The 22,715-nt window shown below is 43.3% G+C and overlaps 1 protein-coding gene and 1 long non-coding RNA gene across 7 annotated transcripts in view; one reads left to right on the plus strand and one right to left on the minus strand.

The window, feature by feature from the left end:
* Nucleotides 1-236: 236 nt before the first annotated feature.
* Nucleotides 237-5,115, minus strand: LOC142662931 (uncharacterized). Of its 4 annotated transcripts, XR_012851041.1 has the most exons (5): nt 5,031-5,100; nt 1,413-1,488; nt 951-989; nt 463-769; nt 237-341 (listed from the first exon to the last, which is right to left on the minus strand). It is a non-coding gene; the product is annotated as an uncharacterized LOC142662931 (long non-coding RNA). The 4 variants fall into 4 exon arrangements; XR_012851042.1 differs by lacking the exon at nt 1,413-1,488 and having other exon boundaries at nt 5,031-5,115; XR_012851039.1 differs by having other exon boundaries at nt 463-989.
* A 68-nt stretch (nt 5,116-5,183) lies between these two features.
* The window catches only part of WDR7 (WD repeat domain 7), a 417,770-nt gene continuing 400,238 nt past the window's right edge, over nt 5,184-22,715 (plus strand). For all 3 annotated transcript variants that reach the window (XM_075841243.1, XM_075841247.1, XM_075841253.1), the window contains exons 1-7: nt 5,184-5,353; nt 14,170-14,337; nt 16,344-16,450; nt 17,704-17,782; nt 18,588-18,762; nt 20,167-20,243; nt 21,579-21,698. In XM_075841243.1, the coding sequence (XP_075697358.1) occupies nt 14,179-14,337; nt 16,344-16,450; nt 17,704-17,782; nt 18,588-18,762; nt 20,167-20,243; nt 21,579-21,698 (717 nt within the window). In that variant the 5' untranslated portion in view covers nt 5,184-5,353; nt 14,170-14,178. The remainder of the gene's footprint in view (nt 5,354-14,169; nt 14,338-16,343; nt 16,451-17,703; nt 17,783-18,587; nt 18,763-20,166; nt 20,244-21,578; nt 21,699-22,715) is intronic.

Consider the following 22,715-nt stretch of genomic DNA (forward strand, 5'->3'; position numbering starts at 1 on the left):
TATATCTGTGTGTTTCTTAAGTGATGGTGTAGTCAGGGGCACACCTCCGATGACGGGCAGTAAATACACTTGAGCTGGGTTCACACTTTGCAATTGGGCAACATTTATCCCGTTCATTTTGTTGTCTTTTTGCAGGCCTTCAATGAAAACTGCCATCGACTGAGGAGCTATTGGCCCCTTCTGGCCCAGGGCCCTCTGGTACAATCCAAACTGTCCATCCACCTCTAGGCATTGTTCAGCTCTGATGGATCTCTTATATCCCCTCTTCTGTATACCTGCACGACATGTGCGCCAGAATTCTGGCTAATCTTGAAGAGGAGTAAATCTGACCATGAATGAAGCTAATGAAGCAAAATATACACAGAACATGACCAGATGTTCAACAGCCATACATATTCAATAAAATTTTAACCACACACACTAATAAACATTAGAAAAAAAAACAAAAAAACTCAGGCTTACCGGGATAAGGTAGGCCAAACCACGTGACACACATGGGAAGTGTTCCTGGGACTAAGGCTCGCTGATCGGGCCACAAACTACGGCTCCTGGTGTTCATGTTTCGGTCCTCTGATTTGCTTCCGGAACTGTTCCGCATATTACGGCCATGTTTCCGTATTTCGCGGTCCGCACCCATAGGAAGATAACGTGATCAGATTCTCTAGGTGTTTCCTAGTGACGTATCTGCAAAATTCGGACAGCACCCGGATGGCTTGCGTGTGCGGTCTGTTATTTTTGCGAACCGATAGACTTGAATGGTGGCATGGCTCTGCAAAAACGGACAGGGATAGAACAGAACAACGGATTTAACAATTCGTATAAATGGGTGTGTGATAGCTGCAAAAAATGTGGATAGCACACTGAAGAAAAACACGGTCGTGTGCATGAGGCCTGAAACCTATAGGAAGAGCTTAAAACCCCCCTAATTTCATATGGATGAGCAGCATTACACTTCATGATCATCGAGGAGTCTCCATGTCAGCAACAGCCTGTAAAAAAAATAAAAGAAAGAATGATGTCATAGTAATATCCAAATAAAGAAGCAATCCCTGAAGTCCCTGGTTCAAGTCCAGGTATGTCAACCTCTCCCAAGATGTTCACCAATATCTGTTAATGGTATGGGTTAGACACAAATATTGCTTGATATATGCTCCAAACGTAAGGGGCATCGGAGCAATGCTGAAAACACCTATCCAGGTCAAACAGTATGTTAATATTTAATGTGAAGAAAAAAAATGCCAAAAACATTTAGAACCATTAGAATATAGAAAGCCTAAAGATATTTAGGTGAAACTGAATTAAAATAATAAATCTTACAGGACTCTGATCTAGGAAGGGCACTCTTATCGTCACCTCCCTAATGTTTATCTGGACCAGATCTAGGTCCTCGACCTGCAAACCATTCAACCTACCCCTATGATACTTGAGGACATGCGCGGTCACTATTGTCACAGTTTTCATCCTCTGCTATTTAGCAGTTCTGTAATACTAAAGAAAGGTGGTGACACGGATCATTAAAGACTGCAGTTGATACCATGTACTGTATCTAGAGACTACAACCTCCATAGGGATAAAAGCACTTCAAATTAATACCATATCATAAAAATCTGGGGCTGTGTGAAGTGGCTTTTAACCAGGCACTCTTTCAAATTATGGGCATGACTTTCTGACAATTGTGGCATTGAGGGTATGTCTTGCGGTAACCTGATGTCAATCACCCACTGAATACTAAAGGTCATTGTAAACATGATATTTGGGTTTTGGGGATGAGAAATAACGTGATGAGTGTAGTCTCGAGCCCTAAACCATTAATTTTTGAACTTGCTCATCAAATTCAGAACGGTTTGTCCTATTTTGTAGGGATTGGCTATAGGATTGCCAGTTTTCATTTGTTTAGGATGAAAGCTGTTGGTTGCTGTCTTTTTCCAAAAGAGGGTAGTAAGGGCTCGGTAATTGGATATTAAAAGGATTATCATTCAGACAGGAAATCAAATCCGCATATGTCCCTCTCCTACTAGTACATCATCGATGTAACGAAGCCACCTAAGGCTGGATTCACATGAGCATGTTCGGTCCGTAAAGGACGGAATGTATTTCGGCTGCAAGTCCCGGACCGAACACACTGCAGGGAGCTGGGCTCCTAGCATCATTGTACAACGCTAGGAGCCCCTGCCTCTCCGTGAAAACATGATTACAGTACGGGACAGTTGTCCCGCAGCGAGGCAGGGACTCCTAGCATCGTACATAACTGATGCTAGGAGCCTGGCTCCCTGCAGTGTGTTCGGTCCGGGACTTGCGGCCGAAATACGTTCCGTCCTTTACGGACCGAACATGCTCGTGTGAATCCAGCCTAAGGATGCTAGTCTGAAAGAACCGAGACAGGTAAGAATGCGTCTGCTCCCACCAACCCAAAAAGAGGTTGGCATGGGAGAGGGAATAGCACCATTTGGTTTTGGAGACCTGCCGATAAAAAGTACAATTGAAGACAAAATAATTGTCAAACCACAAAATAAATGAAGCGAAGCAGAAAGAAGCTATGCATCTGGTCCGAGCTTTCCTGCTGTTCCAAGGAAAAAGTGACCGCTTCTATTGTGGAAAATGTTGCAATATATATATATATATATATATCGCAATTCCACGTCACACTTGGCAATGAGGATATTGTCAGGAACTGTAAAACTATCTAAACGTTGCATCAGATCACATACAGTAGATGAGAATCCAAGCCAAGAACCATAGGTTTCAGAAATAAATCAATACATACACAGCCCTTTTCACAAAGGTTTCCTCTACCTGCCACTATAATGCAGGTCTACCAGGCAGGTACGTAATATTCTTAATGAGGTAGCGCGTAAACATAGGTGCTATAGAATGCCATATCTTTTAGCTGAATCTAACAGCCAATCAAATTACACATTAAAAACGCATGTCACCCATTGACCACAATATTAGAAAGAACATATACCGCACAGTATACTTTTTTTTTCAGTGGCCCACAGTATAGGAAAGCTGCATCTTCCTATAAAGTAACTGCTGCGCTTTGAAAAGTTATGCCGACGCATACCATCCCGAGGCCAAAAATGAATGAGTAGGTGAAAGGGGACCTATTTATATCTACGCTCGGCTTATGCGCTGGGAACTTTTCCGGCGCATACACTGAACGTGTTTACATAATGATATGTGAACACAGCCATATAGAGTTTGACTGGCCAAAGCACAATGTTTCCTCCCTTGTCTTATTCCTATCTTATAAAGTGATGACATATTCCTAGGTTATCCAAAATGTAAAAATAGGCACATCAGAAAATGAAAGTCAAGAACCCGTTAAAGTTTGAAAAAGATATATTCTTTGTATAAATATAAATTAAATACAAAAACACTATAACAATAGTGTGGAAGTGCAAAGAGGTAATAACCCATATGGCGAAGTCCTTAGCAGAAAGCCGGTGAGATATCTTGTATTCCGGACTGGAGATCTGAAGGACTTCAGCAGAGACCTACGTGGAGGATAAGTCGGCGTTTGTCAAAGATATCTCACCGGCTTTCTGCTAAGGACTTCGCCATATGGGTGATTACCACTTTGCACTTCCACATTATTGTTATAGTGTTTTTGTATTTAACAAAAAACAGAACATCTGTAGGTACAGCGAAATCCTGCTCGCATCAGGTCCCCGGGACTGACAGGTTCAGTGACAGCAGGTCACCCAGGATCCACCTGTAATCTATACAGTTATTAGTTATGAACTTAGATGTAATAGATTACAGGTGGATCCTGCGTGTCAGAGACAGGTCTGCGGAACTGACAGATAGTGAACGACAGCTTTATCTAAAAAAGTAAAACAAATTTTTAATAAAAACTATTTATAAAGTTACACCAAACACAAAAAAAGAATGCCCTGCAAAGGTTTATATAGCCTTCAATACTTGCCAACTTTTGAGAAGAGACAGTTTTCAAAAAAATGTTGAATACATTTTTTTTCCTTTGTACCCCGTCCATTTATAAGGTATACAGCCCCATACAACGGCCTTTAAATCATAATATGAACGTTTATCACACCATGAAATTATCGCAGAGCCCTTAAAGGGGTTATGTGGGGACCAAAAATTATTAGCAGTATACTCCGTATGTGGGCACACTCGCTAATATACATTCCGATCCCGTCGCGCCAATTCTGAGATTTTAATCGATTTTTATAGCGCTGCCGGGGGATTGGAATGCATATTAGCGAGTGTACTCATATACTGCAGGGAGTACACTGCTAATCATTTTTGGTTCTCAAAAAATCCCTTTAAATACAGACCCCCAGATCGCTAAACTATTACAGACCCCCAGAACAGACCTCTTAATAATTGCAGACTTCATACCAGACCCCCTTAATGCAGACCCTTTAACAGACACCCTAAATTCAGACATCAGACCAGACCAGCTAAATACAGGACCAGACCCCCTAAACTAATACAGACCCATTAATAAATGCAGACCCCAGACCAGACCACTAAATACAGTCGCCAGATCAGACCCCATAAATACAGACATCAGGTCAGACCACAGACCAGTTGAATGGGAATGGCCTACAATTCCATACCCATGTACAGAAGTGTCGCTGTTTCTGGGGGAAAAAAAAGTTTAACTTTCTTTCTAATCCTGAACAACCCCTTTAAATGATCTTTCCCATGAATTTCCTTACAGGTCTATTAGTTGTCGATAAGTAGGAAAAATATTGTATGTTGTTTGGTAGTCAAAATTAAAAAAAAAAAGACAGCCATGTGGAAATTGTACATGTAGAATAAAGAATCATATCAATGTCTAAGACTCAATAATCTGATCTTAAAAGGGTTGTCCAAGGTGGACAACCCCTTTAAGACATCGATCATGACTGTTAAAAATGTCTACATTTCACATTATTTCCCTCACAGCAGATAATGGCCACTAGAAAACATTATATATTATGTAAAATACGGTCCTAAATTATATCACACAGCATAACGTTCAATTCTATGTTGCCACTAAAAAAGATGGTGCCTTCCACCTTCATGACGTAGCATTCCAGCGACCAATAGTCGTCTTAGCAACGATGACGATGGCATGTGGCTCTGCCCAGTAACATTTCCTGGATTTTGTTTTTTCAATTCAGTACTTAAAACTTTATTGTTCAAAGATACAAACACTGACCGGAAGTAAGAGCATGTGACTGCGGATCATACATAACTCTTATGGGGATTACGACGCCTGCCGTAAGGCGTAATTCTCATCGCCATAGAAACTGTCAGCTGGTGTATTGGGAAAGTGGGGGGGTCGTTGAGGTACAGCAGGAGGTGAGAGCTCCATATTAAGGGGAGAGGAGGGTAAAAGGTGAGTATACGAGAGTTTCAGTGTCTCAAACCTTATTGTATAGTACCGTATTACATGTAGTATATGCGGGCCAGTCCCTGCCTGGCTGCTAATATAGACGCAGAAATTCTATATAATGCTGTTGTAATATTGTTATTTGGCACCTAGGCTGTATATATCCCAGGCTGCAGCTGCTGTAGAACTACAAGTCCCAGAATCCCAATACAACCCTTGTCTATAAGGTCATGATGGGACTTGTAGTTCTATAGCAGCTGACTGGGACGGTATATATATATATGTCTTTTTTTTCATGCATACTATTTTTTGAGAGCATTTTTTGGAGTGCATTGAAATCTATCACCCATTTCAACATCTCTGCTTGCTGTCATTAAGTTAGAACATTTTCCTTTACATCCAGAGGCTGAAAATCTATACAGATGGAGTAGTTCTTACAGAAATGATTAGGTCTATACAAATTTTTAGCCTCTGGATGTAAAGAAAAATGTTCCCATTCACTGTCGGCAAACACAAATTTTGCAAATTGGGAGGAATTTTCACAAAGTATAAAGGAGTTAAAGGGGATTTCCCCATGATAGAATATGCCATAGCCTACTGATTGTTGGGGGTGTGTGAACGTTGGGACCCCACAATTCCTACTGTTGCAGTAAATGGTGCAATACCACACACAACCTGTGGACAGGTGTGGAGCTGTTTTTGGAAGAAATCAGACATATTTTTTTTTTTAAATCCTGACCACCCCTTTAAGTTAGCAAACATAAATATAGAGGCGGTCCCTTTCTCGGCCCCCCTTCTCTCTCTGAGCTATAACTAAAATCTTGCGTTACATGAAGGGACATTCATTTGACAATGTTTGTCAAGACTCGGACCCCACAGCTCAACTCCCGGGGTTTGAAAAGCTTAAACTGTGGTTATCAACTGTCGATTCAGTTTAAAGGAGCAGTTCTACGGAGATGGTCCTTCATCTGTTTCCTATTGGATGGCAAATTTGCGTTCCGGCATGGACACCCTAAAAAGGTGGTGGATGCAGAGCTACCGCCCGCCATAATCTAGAGCAGTGATCTCCAACCTCACTCTCCAGCTGCTGCAAAACGACGTCATCCAGCATGCCGAGACAGTCTGTGACTAGGGCATGCTGGGAATTGTAGTTTAATAACAGCTGGAGAGTGAGGTAGGAGAGCGCTGCTCTAGAGTGTAAAGCTGCAGCCACATGGTGCTATTTGCAGTCCATGTTCCATCTACATTGGAAGGATCCTGGATCCTGTTAGGGTATGTGCACACACGAAATCAAAAACATCTGAAAATACGGTGATGTTTTCAAGGGAAAACGGCTCCTGATTTTCAGGCGTTTTTTAATCAAACTCGCTTTTTTTAAAGCCGTTTTTGGAGCTGTTTTTCTATAGAGTTTATGAAAAACGGCTCCAAAAACAGCTGAAGAAGTGACATGCACTTCCTTTTTTGCTGTTTTTTTTTTTTTTTTACGCGGCCGTTTTTAAAAACGCGTCATTGGAACAGAACGCCGTATTTCCCATTGAAATCAATGGTCAGATGTTTGGAGGCGTTCTGCTTCCGCTTTTTCAGCCGTTTTTCAGGATGTTTACGGCCCAAAAAACAGCTGAAAACACTCCGTGTGTACGTACCCTTATGTAGAAACAAATAAAATCTTCACCCGCTTCCATATAATGGGATCTGATCCATACCTGCAGCTAAACTTTGTGCTCAAAGAACAAATCTAGACAGAATGGGCCAGGACCCCCATGAGTGTGCCCCCCGGTGAACCCTGTCTAGCTTTATCTTTATGGAGGAATTTCCACATCAGGCTTTCATTTATGGTATGCGGCCTCTGCTGTGTTTTTGCAAAAATATTGAGTGCAGTTGAGTTGAATGTTTTGGTTTGTGATAAGCTCGGACCTCCAGTGTCCTGCCCATTGTGTTTGCTTACATTCCACTTCACAGTAAATGGAAGACTTCCAGTGCAGATAACCAGAAATCAGCGCCTGACACACACACGCTGAAAATTATAGAAAGGGCGAAAAATTTTGATAATTTAAATGGACACTAACCTTTCAAAAAACGTATTCTAATCTAATAGTATGCCTGATATAGATCAACTTTGTCATTACTTACTGTTAAAATTTAGTTTTTATTCATGCATATTCTGTGTGAAGCTACTACCACTAGGTGTCTCCCTTCCTGTAATCTGTTGTCCACCCCCTATTGTCAAGCAAAGTCAGTCCCTACTTAGACGGACTGCAGAAGGTGAGGATGTGTGTCTTTACTGCCTGCCATTACAAGTCTATGGATGGCGGAGAGGGAGGAGAGATAGACCAGACACACTGCCCATAAAAGTCTATGGAGGGAGCAGGAGCAGCGAGCGAGAGAGAGAGAGAGAGAGAGAGAGAGAGAGACAGACACACACACACACAGACATGCTGCCCATAGAAGTCTATAGAGAGGACAGTGTGGAGCAGAGAGAGAGAGAGCGACAGAGATGCTGCCCATAGAAGTCTATAGAGAGGACAGTGTGGAGCAGGACCAGAGAGAAAGAGAGAGAGCGACACAGATGCTGCCCATAGAAGACTATGGAGAGGGGTGTGGGAGCAGGAGCAGAGTTAGAAAGACACAGAGAGACGCTGCTGCAGCTTCTAGAAAGTGTTCTATATCACCCCAGTTCTGGATTCTCAGTTACATTCCTCATTGCTGTATAATCTCCTTCATGCTGATATAGGAGAGCGGGATTCTCCTCTTCTCTGTGTGCATTGTATAGAAGACATGATAGCAATTAGGCTCCGCCCTCTAGCTTTGAGACTACTGAGAATTAGATTACATTTTACTACCATGTTCACATTTGCCAACATTTGAATTCCAAATCGCGAGATATTTTAAAGGGGTTTTCCCATCGTAGACATTTATGGCATATCCACAGGAAATGCCATAAATGTCTGATAGGTGCTGGTTCCACTGATGGAACCCACATCTAACCAAAAACGGGGGATTCCAGGGACGCTATTTCCGCTACTCCCATAGAGTAGAATGGAGAGCCACCTGCATGCGCAGCCGTCTCTTCACTAGTCCCTACCTGGAATCTGTGGTCAGCGGCCACCGCTCCAGGTGAAACGGGGGTTGGATAACCCCTGTTCTCAGTATAGGTTCGGGTTCCAGAGCTGGGACCTGCATCTATCAGGCATTTAGGGAATAACCCTTTAAGTCCTGCCTATGCTACAGAGAAGGCCCCCAAGTTTCACAGAAATGCCCCTTTTTATGCAAATTAGCATATTGCCTGCCCCTTTGTGGTTCGTGAAAATGCGGACGGTTGGTCGGTAATATGCTTGTTGAGCGCCTCTGAAGCTCCTCCTCCTGTATGGTCTGATCTTTTCCTGACTGACATACTGCAGAATTGGCTCATATACGGTCAAAACTGAGCCCTGAAAGTAAACATCATATTGTAAAAGCAGAATAACACCAGGTGTTAGTGTAAAAAACTGCGCTCTGCCTGCGACCGTACATTACAACAAAGAAAACAAACCGTTCACAAGAAATACAGTGTAGTGTGAAACTGGGTGAAAATATTTACAGGTCAATATATCTGATGAGCGGCCTCAATGTTGTAGGTTCACGTTCCATTACAGGCGATCTATGAACACCATTACATAACTTACAGAGTTATTGTACATAAAATGATGCGTAGCTTGTAAATACATTACATGACTTATCTTGTACCGAGTCTGTAGTACACTCCAGAGCTGCATTCATAATTCTGCAGGCTTCAAAGCCGAAATCTACCAGCATTCCTTGCTGGCTCACGGATATTTTTCTGGTGCTTTTCCTTCTGGGAAGGGTTATATTTACTGTATTTACTCTGATCAGTAATCAGATGTGGTAAAAATTATTTGTCCCCCTGTGTTATAGGAGCTAAGCTGTTAGGGATGTGTCTGACTACAGGCTTGTCGACTGTTTCTAGTGACAACCATTAAGCTGTAACTCAGGACCAGTTACATATGTGAATTGTAATATGGTATTAAAAGGAGGATTCAACCTTTTATATTCTGTATGAGGACAAGTTAACCCCGCCATATTTGTTGTCCATGTCCCATCACATATTTCTTGTTAAAAATGGGAACTTATTCCTGCAGAGCAAAGTTGATAGGTTTACTTTCCTCTACTGGATGTTTAAAGTGTAGCTAAACGTTTGACAAACTTCTGACATGTCATAGTGACATGTCAGAAGTTTGGATTGGTGGGGGTCCGAGCACTGAGACCTCCACCAATTGCTAGAACGAAGCAGCTGAAGCGCTCAGCCGCTACATGTCTGTTTGGCTTTTTCCGGAAATAAATGTATCGGTGTACGGACTCAGTAGAAAGTCTATGAGCCCGTACTCCGATACATCGGCTTTCCGGAAAAAGCCGAACAGACACGAAGCGACTTCAGCTGCTTCGTTCTAGCGATTGGTGGAGGTCTCAGTGCTCGGACCCCCACCAATCCAAACTTCTGACATGTCACTATGACATGTCAGAAGTTTGTCAACGTTTAGCTACACTTTAAAGAGGCTCTGTCACCAGAATAAAAATGCTCTATCTCCTACATCAGTTTATCGGCGCTAGAATGTAGTTACTAGCAATGTGTTTTTATTTTAAAAACAACGTTTTTTAACAAAGTCATGGCGTTTAGAACATTTATGCAAATGAGGTCCTTAATGCCCAACTGGGTGTTTTTTTAATTTTCAACCAAGTGGGCGTATGACAAAGAGGTGTATGACGCTGGCCAATCCGCATCATACACCTCTCTGTCTTACACACAAGCTAGATTCACTGAGCAGCGTGATCTCGCGAGACCGCGCTGTGACGTCACTTCCGCCCACAGGTCCTTCATCCCTGCGTCTGAAGACAACATCTTTCGTCTCCCTTCAGGCTGCTGCTGCTACTACCACCGATCCGACGACTGGGACTTCTCATCGGCCTGGAGGGAGACGAAAGATGTTGTCTTCAGACGCAGGGATGAAGGACCTGTGGGCGGAAGTGACGTCACAGCGCGGTCTCGCGAGATCACGCTGCTCAGTGAATCTAGCTTGTGTGTAAGACAGAGAGGTGTATGATGCGGATTGGCCAGCGTCATACACCTCTTTGTCATACGCCCACTTGGTTGAAAATTAAAAAACGCCCAGTTGGGCATTAAGGACCTCATTTGCATAAATGTTCTAAACGCCATAACTTTGTTAAAAAACATCGTTTTTAAAATAAAAACACATTGCTAGTAACTACATTCCAGCGCCGATAAACTGATGTAGGAGATAGAGCATTTTTATTCTGGTGACAGAGCCTCTTTAAATATAGATTTTCTAGAGGTTCTCTGCTTTGGACAATTCCTTCTTGATAGAAGGGTCCCTTGACAATAAGGCTGGGTTCACACAGAGTTTTTTGCAGGCGGAAAATCTTCCTCAAATCTCCGTTTCGCCCGTGGCCTTTGAGCGCCGCGAAATAAGCTTTCTCTACCTCCCATTGATGTCAATGGGAGGTCAGAGGCGTAAACGCCCGAAGATGGGGCATGTCCCTTCTTCCTGTGAGACGGTTTTTCCGCACGTGGAAAAAAATGCCTCCGCCTCCCATTCAAATCAATGGGAGGCATTTTCGGACGTTTTTTGTCGCGTTTTCCGGCGCAGTTTCCGCATCAAAAAACTGTGTGAACTCCCCCTAAGGAGATCACAAAGTGTCCCCCTGCTCGGACCTCCAGTGATCAGCTGTAATCTGTGGGTAAACCTGACAGCACGTTTTTAACTTCCCTGCAGCGCCACCACAGGGGAAATTAAGCATTACACAGTGTCCATTCAATGTGTTTTGTGTAATACAGGACAGGTCCTCCAGAGTGAGAGAACACTCTTTGTAACCTCTCTCTGCTCTGACCAAGAGATGAGGATCCTGAACAGAGGACCCCCCTCTATTAACTCAGAATTCCCTAATGGAGTGTATGAAAATGGGTTTTCACCACTGGACAATCCCTTTAACCCTTCATCTATTGAAATTCTCTTGATGGGGAAGTCAGCGAAAGTTTTTGAGCCGGCAGTTATCATATCGCATTATAGGCGCTTAAAAATCTGAGCCAGCTCTGTTAAGCAAACGCATGTCTCTTCAGCACCCCGCCCCACTTGTAGTCGGAAAAGAGCTCTTCTTAATGGTAGTCTCAACATTGTACCCCCTCTTAGAAGTAAAAATATGTTTTCCACTCTCCACTTCAAGTCATCCGCAGGCTCCCCTTGTCCCCAGTAGTCACAGCAGGCACACTACACACTAGTTCTAACAGGTTCGCTTTCCAGTAGTCACAACAAACCACACCCCCTACCCCTAGTCATCACAGACTGGCCAACCCCCACACTTTCACAGCAGCCCCTTCCATTACTGATCACAGCAGTTACCCCCATCTTTCCTCAGCAGGTTGTCACAGCAGAACCCTCTAGCCACTCTCACCCCTTTCCAGTAATCACACAGCAAGACCTTGCCCCATGTGCTCACCTCCAGCAAAGCGCCCTCTGCTGGCAATGAGTTGTAAACAAGCGGTGGCCTCCATGCACTGATACAGGAGGAGCACACAGCGTTGTCATATGATAGATGTCATGTGGTCTGCTACTGTTCAGTAACAGCAGCCAACTCCATGCATTTGGCATCGGGTCAATTTTTCTAGTCATCATCAAGTCCTGGTGACCATATTTTTTCCACCCCTGTCCCATTGCTGACATATCAGAAGATCATTTTCACAGAATTGTACATACATACATACATACATACATACATACATACATACATACACACACACACACACACACACACACACACACACACACACACACACACACACACACACTCCTCAACACTGAAATTGCAACACCAAGAAGGTGTGGGAATTGTGGAAATCACAGGATCGATAGACATGTGAATGATATGCAACTGATACAAAATGGAAAAAAAATATCTTGATTTATTCTGTGTAGAGTATGAGAACACGTGCAGGTATACTTGCACTTACACGCCATGGCATTCTGTCAATGAGGTTATTAATGGTTGTCTGAGGAATATTATGCCACACTGAATGCACTTGGGCACGCAAATCGGCTTCTGGCAGCTTCCTCTGCAATTGCCGACCAATGACATCCCAGATGTGCTCGATGGGAGAAGTCCAGAGATGCTGCAGGCCATGGTAGAACGTTTAGGCGACGCAGGCTTCTCACAGTAGCATGAACAACATTCGGCCTGGTGTTGTCCTGTAAAAAAAATGGCTTCTGGGACAGTGTGGAGAAATGGCTGTACCACTAGTTCCACGACCAAATCAATGTAACACCGGGCTGTTAGTGTACCTGAAATGAAGACTAGAGAGGTTCGGCTACCGTACATTATGCCACCCTACACTATAATCTCGGGATTAGGACTGGTGTGACGTTCCTTTGTGAAGGCCTCTTTATGGTGTTGCCCACGTAGTCTCCAGACCAATCTCTGGCTATCATTTCATCCGAGACAAAAGCAGGACTCATCGTTGAAGAGCATAGACTTCCATTTCCGTATTGCTGTGCACCATGATAGGCTATGGGAGCGGTGGTGTGTGGTCAATGGAACATCTGTAACTAAACGTTTGGCTCGTAGCTCGTGCAAACGCCTTCTGATGGTTTGTGTCGACACTGGTTGCCGCCCTAGGCTTGAGATGTGACGTCCATTTTCACTTTCAGTACAGAATAGATCACTACGTGCCATTCTTCATATCAGACGATCCGTCCTAGCAGAGGCTCGGCTCCGTGCACCTCTTGCTGTCGTTCCTGTTCATTGTTGTTCTCCCAACCTCCGGGACTTGTAACGTTGAACAGTGCTGAAATCTCGGCCTAGGCGCGTAGCGATTTGCCAGAGTGATACACCAAGGTCTCTCAATTCAAGGATTCTGTTTACGACAAGTGGCAATAACTGGCACGTCGACAAACAGGAGGCGTCGCACAATCATCCCACACTAGTTGATCCGATTTTTGAGGTGTCTGAAAAACGTTGCTTTCAATCTGGCTTTTATGCCCTCGCGCATGCCATAGATAGGCTTCAAAATGTGATCATTTGCAGATCTTAGCGACACCTGCTACTTCCTCGACTTGCATAACCTTACGGCTTGTCCTTCTTGGTGTTGCAATTTCAATGTTGAAGAGTGTATAATAGGCTGGTCACAAAAAAAATCAATGTTCGAATTTTTACCGGGGGACCGCCCCTAAAAGTTGTCAATTGGCTCGAAAATGTGATTGGCAAAGTTTCAGCTCAACTTCATAACGTTAACCCGTGCCTCATTGAGGTTAAAGTTTAGAAAAACTGTGATTTTTAGCAAAAAATAAAAAATCTCAATTATTCTAAACTTTAACCTCAATGAGGCACAGGTTAATGTTATCAAGTTGATCTGAAACTTTGCCAATCACATTTTCTAGTCCATTGACAACCTTTAGGGGGGTCCCCCGGAAGATAGACCGAAAATAAAATTGCCCCCTATACCTTGTGACCACCCTAGTGTATAATCTCCAGTCACCTAGTAGATTATTATACAGCTTTTTATAACTCTGATAGAGGCGTTTTACCGTTTTATTATATTATTTTGCTTTTTTTATTATATTACTTTGCTTTTTCACCTCCTTTCTTTACTTTTTTCCATCCGCCTCCTTTCTTGCATCCTCCTCCTCCTCCTCCTTCTTCTTCATCATCGGCACTGGAATAAATATTTCCTCCAGTTCGCCCGTTCCACCGTCTGTGATACTTGTATATGTATATACTAACTTTCTTATCGTTTATTTCTCTCTATTCTTTTCTGCTAGGTCATAAAAATGACTGGAAACAGTCTAGTCCTTCCCATTGTCCTATGGGGGCGTAAAGCACCCACACACTGTATATCCACTGTGCTGGTAATGGATGATATGACGACAATTATCACGGGGTGCCATGACGGACAGATCTGCCTCTGGGATCTTTCACCGACACTGGAAGTGAGTATAAATGCTGTGACCCGACCTGGACTTTTTTCTGTTTTCCTTAGGATAGGCTATCAACATTTGATTGGTAGGGTCTGAGCCTGATTAACAGCCCCCCCCCCCCCCCCCGAGCTGCCATGGCCAGGAACAGCCGCACATACAGACGAGCTTCTGTGCCATTGGACCGACTTCGTTCTGATGGACCTCTCCAATCAAACATTGACGGCCTATCCTATAGATCCCCTGAACCCAATGGATCATCCAACAGATCTACAGTGTTTTGCCAAAGTTTCACAGTTGACAATATTTTTTTCCTTTGTTATGGCAATATCTGCATACACAATTCGTTGTTTATTTTGGCTCTAGTTAGTTTGATTATATCAGTATTTTAATTGCTTTTCGCTGTTGCAGTATTTCGATGACACATATGCTCTGTTTTTTTTTTTAGGCTACGTAATCTGGGGTTATTATGGATGCCGCCTTGGCATGATAACGTTCTGATCCAACAGCTATCAGCCCCCAGCAAACAGAGGGGCAAAGTTAGCCCTCCTTGCTATTAAGCACAGCATCACATGGGTTAAACGGCCAATCCGGGCACTTGCTGCAGGGTGGCGTCAGTCAATCACCGCTGTCCCCTGTGGGACACTTAAAATGCATTTCCAATGTAAAACATTCTAGGGATGTGTCAAAGGGCTATACAATTGCTAGAGTTATTTAGAGATCTCCTGTGTCACCGCCTTTTATTTTATTTTTTCCTAAATCCTCATGTAGTAGACTGGACATGTGCTGCACACTTCATTAAAGGGATTATTCCATATCCACAGGATAGAGGATAAGTGTCTGACGCTGCGGAGGCCCACCACCAAGAGTCGTATTTTACTTCAATATATTTATATGGCTCCCATTGATTTCAACGTTACACAATACTGCTGTCATTGCCCAAATAGTGAAAAAGTTAGAGGTTTTCCCATGGATGACACTTGTCACCCATCTGTAGGATCTGTCCTGTACTCGGCTATCTCCGTCAGCCCCATAGAATTGAATGGCGTGGCAGGGTGCATGTCTGACCATTGCTCCATTCAAGTGGGGGACACGGGTCTCCCATTCTCGTGATCGATCGGGGTAGGTATGTAACTCTGCACCGGTACTTGAAGATCCTCAATTGCTGACAAAATGCCAGTGATCCGTGTCATTAATGCAGTTCTGATTTCCCAATAGAGCGGGAGTGATAACGATAGGGCCTAGTTCACACAGGTTTGGTTTTTTTGGCGCGGTTTTATGATGTGGAAACCGTGACAAAAAATGGCCGAAATCTCCTCCCATTGATTATAATGGGAGGCAGAAGCGTTTTTTTCGTGGGAAAGAGAAGCGTCGTGCCCTTTTATCAGGCGTTTCTACCTTTGACTTCCCATTAACATCAATGGGAGGCAGAGAAAGCGTTTTTTTTGCCAGCAGCGCTTAATTACCGCGGCCAAAAAATGCAGCAAAGAGTGCGGGCATTCCTGACGGAATTTTGAGGCAGATTTTTCTACCTGCAAAAACCTCTGTGTGAACAGGGCCTGGGGCTCCCGTTAGAAGTTTTACAAAGGTTGTCACTAAGCTTTCCCAGACTGTGATGTTGGGAAAAAAAGCCCCATCTGCGGGCCGCATGTTATAGAGAAGAAGGAGCTGAGCAGATTGATCTTCGCTGGTCTGTTAGGACAGATTTTGGCACACACCTCTTAATAAATTTGTCGCATCTTCGGCTTCCCGTGGGCCACAGAATAATATCTACGCCAACCAGGAGCTGGCCTAGATTTCTGCTCAAATTTACGCCAGGCATAATTTTAAATGCATGACCACGCCCTTCCACTAACGCCCGCCTTTTTTTAAAAGTGGTGAGAGCGGTGGAAATGACCTTAAAGTGAATTCTTTTTTTCCACTATTTCCTCACCAGAATACTGGCGCAGAAACATTGTTTCATTCCCCACGTTGTCTTATGAAAATTTTCACTGTAAGATATTTCTGCTTTACATTTTTAGATCAATCCTCGGGCCTTGCTATTTGGTCACACAGCGTCCATCACCTGCCTGTCTAAAGCCTGTGCGTCTACTGACCGGCAGTACATAGTGAGCGCCTCGGAAAGCGGGTGAGTATTCACTGCCTGCAAGCAGAGAAGGTTCTGGACTCCAATAAATAAAGCGAATTAGTTAATTTCAGAATGATCGATGAATGTCAAATTCTGCAGCAGAATAACATAATACACACCAACTACTGCAGAACCTCAAAATACAAACCTCTGCTGCTGCAGAACCTCATAATACAAGCCTACTGCTGCTGCAGAACCTCATAATACAAGCCTACTGCTGCTGCAGAACATCATAATACAAGTCTACTGCTTTTGCAGAACCTCCTAATACACACCTCCTGCTGCTGCAGAACCTCTTAATACAGCCTCGTGCTGTTGCAGAACCTCATAATACAGCCTCGTGCTGCTGCAGAACCTCATAATACAGCCTCGTGCTGTTGCAGAACCTCACTTTAGCTGCTACAGCAGAACATCATAATACAAACCTCCAGCTGCTGCAGAACCTCATAATACACACTTTAGCTGCTGCAGAACATCATAATGCACACAGACCTTCTTTATTAAAAGGCAGAGTGTGTTCTCAATCATGGACAGAAATCTTCCCGTTACTGTTTAAGAAGCGGTTTTGCAGCGGTTGAGATGAATTATAAGGAATAATGTGCCCCTAATGTAGATGATAAGAATGTGACCTGTGTAAATGTACTCCGCCTGCAGTCTACTATTATACGGTCACACTTGGTGACATTGAAGTATCAACCGCTAGTCTAATAATACTCCACCAGCGTTTCCACACCCGAGGTTTTATTGGGACGTTATTACAGTTTTTCTTTAGACACCATAAAATCTACTACTACACTAACCGTCCCAGTGTTATGGCGGAATAAACTCTAGAAAAATGTTCTGAACTGTTTCTATAGAAATTCACTGTGTGGTATTGCATGTAAAAACGGAAGTCTCGGTAAACACATAAATATATTTAAAAAAAACTGCAGAATACCTAAAAAATAAAACATACTTTTCAACCCCACTGTGTGAATGGGACATAATATGACGCCATTAACCTGCTGCATGTGTTCAGCATATGCCCCGGGGAAGCTTCATATCCGTATTGACCTGACATATGACAAAAGAGAGTCCATTTGGCATACATCCGGGTCATTATGTTGGCACGCCAGGATCTGAAGGAGCTCTTGCGATATTTAGAAATCTCATTCACAACAGTGTAACGTCTGGTCGGCACAGTAGAAAACCGAGCGCCCAGACTGCAAACAAAACGGCTGGTGTGGACTTTCATTTTTTTTTTATTTCCGCAGTGAGATGTGTCTCTGGGACGTTAACGATGGAAGATGTGTCGAATTTACTAAACTAGCGTGTACTCACACCGGTATACAGGTTGGTTCATTTGTTATCTCATTCCTAACCACTTCTGTTTTATATGCACCTCACTGTGTTAACACAACTGTCTAATTTAGGAATAAAACTGACCCCTCTGTGCTGTTTATTAACTTCAATCACTTGCAGGCTGCACACATTATATTTATTTCAATATGGGGAGCAGTACCAGGAGAGTTGAATCACTGCAGCCCTTTACTTTCTCCTTGCTGAGAGAGAGTCAGCGAGAAATGGACGTAGTTCGAGAGTGTGATAGAAAGATACCGCTAAAATAACTTGACTCTCTCACCCAAGCAGGGAGTAACAGGCTGTCTGTAGAGAGAACTGGCTAATAAAGTCCTGTGATTACAGCAGCCTCTGCAGTAATGCAAACAAGCAGTGAGAAGGGAAGCGGGCATGGCTAGTGTCATTTGAGCTAGCAGGATGGTACACCTAGTGGCCGGTCTGCGGATAGGCTGTTTTCGTGACATGGCAGACCGTAATAACAAGTTCCGGTTAGTGAATTAGGAAGAAGTTTTCAGCGCAAACTGCTAAGCTTTGAAGGGAAATGATCCGCAACGATACTAAGCATTGTAAATTTTCCAGATATGCTTTAAAAGGTGTTCCCTGACCAAAAAAATCACATATTAAACACAAAAGCAAGGCATCTTGAAAAAAAGCACATATTCGCTTTATAAAGCACCTGCCACTCCGGCGGTCCCGCAACGGTCTGTGTTTACCCCTTAAACTTTTATCATTATCAGGTTTTTAGGTATCAGCCCTGCTTCACCTGGTTATAATGAAAAATTGTTGCCACTTTTTCCAGTTCTACCAGTTCTCTATTGGAACACAACGGGAAGGGCGATTGCTTTGTCATGGTCATTACCCAGAAGTCCTTGTGGTGGACGCCAGCAGCCTAGATGTCTTATACACACTTGTATCGAAGATCTCTCCAGACTGGATTAGCTCAATGAGCATCATCCGCTCCCACAGAACACAAGGTAATGCTAGCAAGCTGAGCTCCAGAGGGTCCCTCTTAGTGTGTAAGGGGCCCGTTTCCCTTGTACGTTTGGAGTATGCGGTGTGAAAGCTCCCGATGCATCTGTAAAATGTACCCATGGGCTCCCATCAGACCAACGGAGACCAAAAGAGTGTTCATGTGGCCTACGTCGGATGGTATGTCTGGGATCGCATTTTTATTTTTTGAACGTGGGAGCCTATGGGTGTTGGGTGCTACTGTATGGTTTCCTTCACTGGCATCTGTTTAACACATACGTCATGGGATTTTCGGTAACTTTTCGTTAAACAGAAGTCATTATAGACTGTGGGTGATGGATGCCACTTACGCATCTGCCACAGTTTACGTTTAACGTATACGTTAAAAGCTTACGTTGGCATAGAAGACCAACGCAATCCATAAAACGCGGTGTGAAAGGGGCCGGACTCATGACCATAGACATAATAGATTATTATTGGCATTTTGCCATTTCTTTTTTTATATCCAGAGAAAAGTATAGGAAGATTAACCTTATACATTTAGGGCATAAAGAAACGGGATGTTCCATTGGTCAGACAGTCACATATGTTGTCAGGGCTGAGTAGCTATATTCAGCCCTGACTTCCTTTCCTAGGATCCTGGTGGGATCCATAGCCATCGCTGTGACTTTAGACTAGCGCTTTTCCGCAGTGGCAATGTGGAGGAAGTGGTAGTCGGACATGCTCAACACACTGCAACCCCTAACGCACACGACCGTACGGGTTTTTACTATCTGCAAATACAGATCTGACGGCTACGAATACACATTCGTAGCCTTCCGCAATTGCGGACAAAAATACGACATGTATATTTTGCGGATCATTTCTGCGGCCCGGACACGCATCCGTAAATATACAGAAAGGTGTCAGTGTCCAATAGACATGAATGGGCCCGCAATTTCATCCGTAATTATGGATAAAAAACTACGGTCGTGTGAATGGGGCGGCAGGAACAGTTGGTGATGCCACTTACATGTGTATGCCTGCCCAATTTCTTGTGGAGACAGAAGAGGTTTTTTTGTTTGTTTTCACCACCATTGTTTACTAGACAGATGTTTTTATTAGCTATACAAAAACTAAGGCCCCATGCACACGACCGAAAAAACGGAGACCGTAACACGGTCCACGGTTTTACGCACCCATTCAGTTCTATTGGCCGCAGACACCTTTCCGTATCGCTACGGATGGGTATCCGTGCGGAAGAACTGTGCCAGGAGTTATGGTGCATGTCCGTTTTTTTTCGTGTTTTACGGGCCGTGCTTCCATACTCTATATGGGAGCACAGCCCGAAAATCGTGGGCATTGATTACGGGCACGGTCGTGTGCATGGGACCTGAAGAAATCTGTGACGCCTTGTTATTGTTTTACAGAAGACACGGTCGTAGCTGTTTCAGTCACTGGAATCCTGAAAGTCTGGATTATTACTGCTGAGGTTCACCGCATGCAGGTAAGGATGGTCCAGTTTTTGTGGTTTTTTTTTCATTAATTATTACCGCTCCCCCAAAACATACAAAACCTCAAATAAATTAAAGGACCGAGCCAATTTTGGCCTCAAAGGGGTTGTGTCAAGAAGATAATCTCTGTCCAGATACCCTCTTAAGGCATAAAGACGTCCTAGTGAGGGCATCATCTGAATAGCGGCTATGTAATACTACCAGGCTTCCCCCGTGCTGAGAGCTGCCTCTGATGAGGGATAAGTCATATCATTTTAAAGTATCATTTTTGGGCAGCGTTTAATTGATTCCAATTTTTTTTTAGGATTGTAGAATACAATTTACTTTAGAAAAAAAATTTAATTTTTTTTGTGTTTGGGTGTAATTTCTTAAAATTGTTTATTTTATTTAAATATCTGTAACAAATTTTTCTTTTCACCCATTAGGAGCCTTTTTACTTTTAAATATTTTGTCTATATGACAGTACGTTACGACGGGTGCGTGCAAAATACTGAGTACTGATCGTGGTGCATCAACTGTTTGACTGCCACGACCACAGGTTTTAAAAAAAAGAAAAAAAAAAGCTATACAGGTGGCAGGCCAAATTGTGTTTTTTTTTTTATTTTTTGGATATTTTTTTGGGGATAGATGTTCCAGTAACGCTTTAATAAAATACAATACAGTATAGTAAAACTCATCACCCCTATATATAATAAAAAGAAACAACCGTGGTCCTCAATCACATTGCCTATATCAATGGTTCTCCGAGGTGCTGTCCACGGTGGGGCTCCCCAGCAGCCCATGAGAGCAGCTCATACAATCCATTGGTCAGGACGCCATTTCAGAATGTTTTTTTCAAACAAACAGGGCAGGGAGGAATAGTTGAGGCCACTTGTGGCTGCTTAATAGAGGAAAGATGTTCTAGAGAGGCTTGTACTAGACTGCTCCGTTGTTTTACTTTCTGCAGCACGGAGCTGGCTCATTTCAATGAAAAATGTTTGTGTTGGTGGCATCTTGTCCGGAAAAAAACACACACAAAGCTACAAAACGACAAAAAAAAAAAAAAAATTTAAGAAAACAAAGAGAATAAAACTAAAAAAAGTTACCGTATGTCAGCAGCCGTATTTTTTCAGGGTGCACTACGCCGCAAGGACCACAACAACTACTGCCACTTTTACTACTAAAACCTGCTATCGGCCATTCACCCCATTCCATTTCTTCTAGGATTGCGGGGAGATCCAGAATGGCCGTTTCTGCCCAGGCTTACTTCCATGATATTATTTTGGCAGCGGTTTCTCTGAAGTATTTTGGCATATGTGGATCTGACTTATGTACTTATTTGTTTGCAGGACACAGAGCCGGTGTTCGAAGAGGAATCCAAGCCCATTTATTGCCAGAACTGTCAAAGTATTTCCTTCTGTGCATTTACGCAAAAATCCCTATTAGTTGTCTGTGCAAAATATTGGAGGGTAAGATCGTTTTTTAAATCTAATGTAATGATTTCCTGCAGGGGAAGGGACAGCAAGGGCCAGTGGTAGAAATTGCCCTCTCACCATTCTCTTGGCTTTTAGCCTTTTTAATGGAGTCAATCTAAACGGGTTGACTGTTCTAGATACCGTCCTGCTGGTGATCAGGTGATCGGCACATGTTTCGATGTTGAATAGGAAATGTGGTCTTAATCGGCTCCCATTCAAATGAATAGGTGAGCAGGTAATGCAGGTTCATGTTGAGACCTCCAGAGTGATTGCTGTTCGGTGCTGCAGCTCTCCAATCTGAGGAGGTACCAGGGTAATCGAGCATTACCTTGTCTTGAGCTATTATAAAATGTACGATTATTCAGCTTTCTATGGTATGATATTTGTAGATCAATTCCTCACCATTTTCAAGATCTCTACTTGCTGTCAATGAACTGAAGCCATGGCTTACATCTAGAGTCGGACATTCTGTGTTAATTTCGTCCAACTAGTGCACGGTTCGCTAAAAGGGTTTTATTGCAATGTTATGGCATAATTCTAAGATATGCCATAACATTATGATTGGTGGGAGTCCGAACCTCTGGGATCCCAGTCGATCCTGAGAATGAAGGGAACGAGGTGCCTTTTGGCATTTCGCCTGGACGGCAGCGCTCCTGGCCACCTGTTCTGCAGGGAACTGCAGCACCGCTCTTTTGAAGGGAAGGGGGCTGTGTTGTAGTTCCCTGTACAGCGAGTGGCCCGGAGCACCCCTAGCGCCTAAGCCCCTTTGTTCTCAACATCGCGCGGGTCCTGATAACTGGAACCACACATCTGAAAGATATTACATGTCCTAGCTATATGGCATCAATTTCTATGGTGGAAACTTCTTTAAGTGTCAGATCTTTCCCTTGTAATGAGCGCTGCACCTATATCAATAGCGCATTATCGGCGTCGATTTTCTGCCTCTGAATGTAAACAAGAATGCTTCTATTCACTGAAAGCAAACCGGAATCTTGAAAATGGATCCGCAAC

This window comes from Rhinoderma darwinii, chromosome 1, assembly GCF_050947455.1.
Source record: "Rhinoderma darwinii isolate aRhiDar2 chromosome 1, aRhiDar2.hap1, whole genome shotgun sequence".
NCBI lineage: Eukaryota > Metazoa > Chordata > Amphibia > Anura > Rhinodermatidae > Rhinoderma > Rhinoderma darwinii.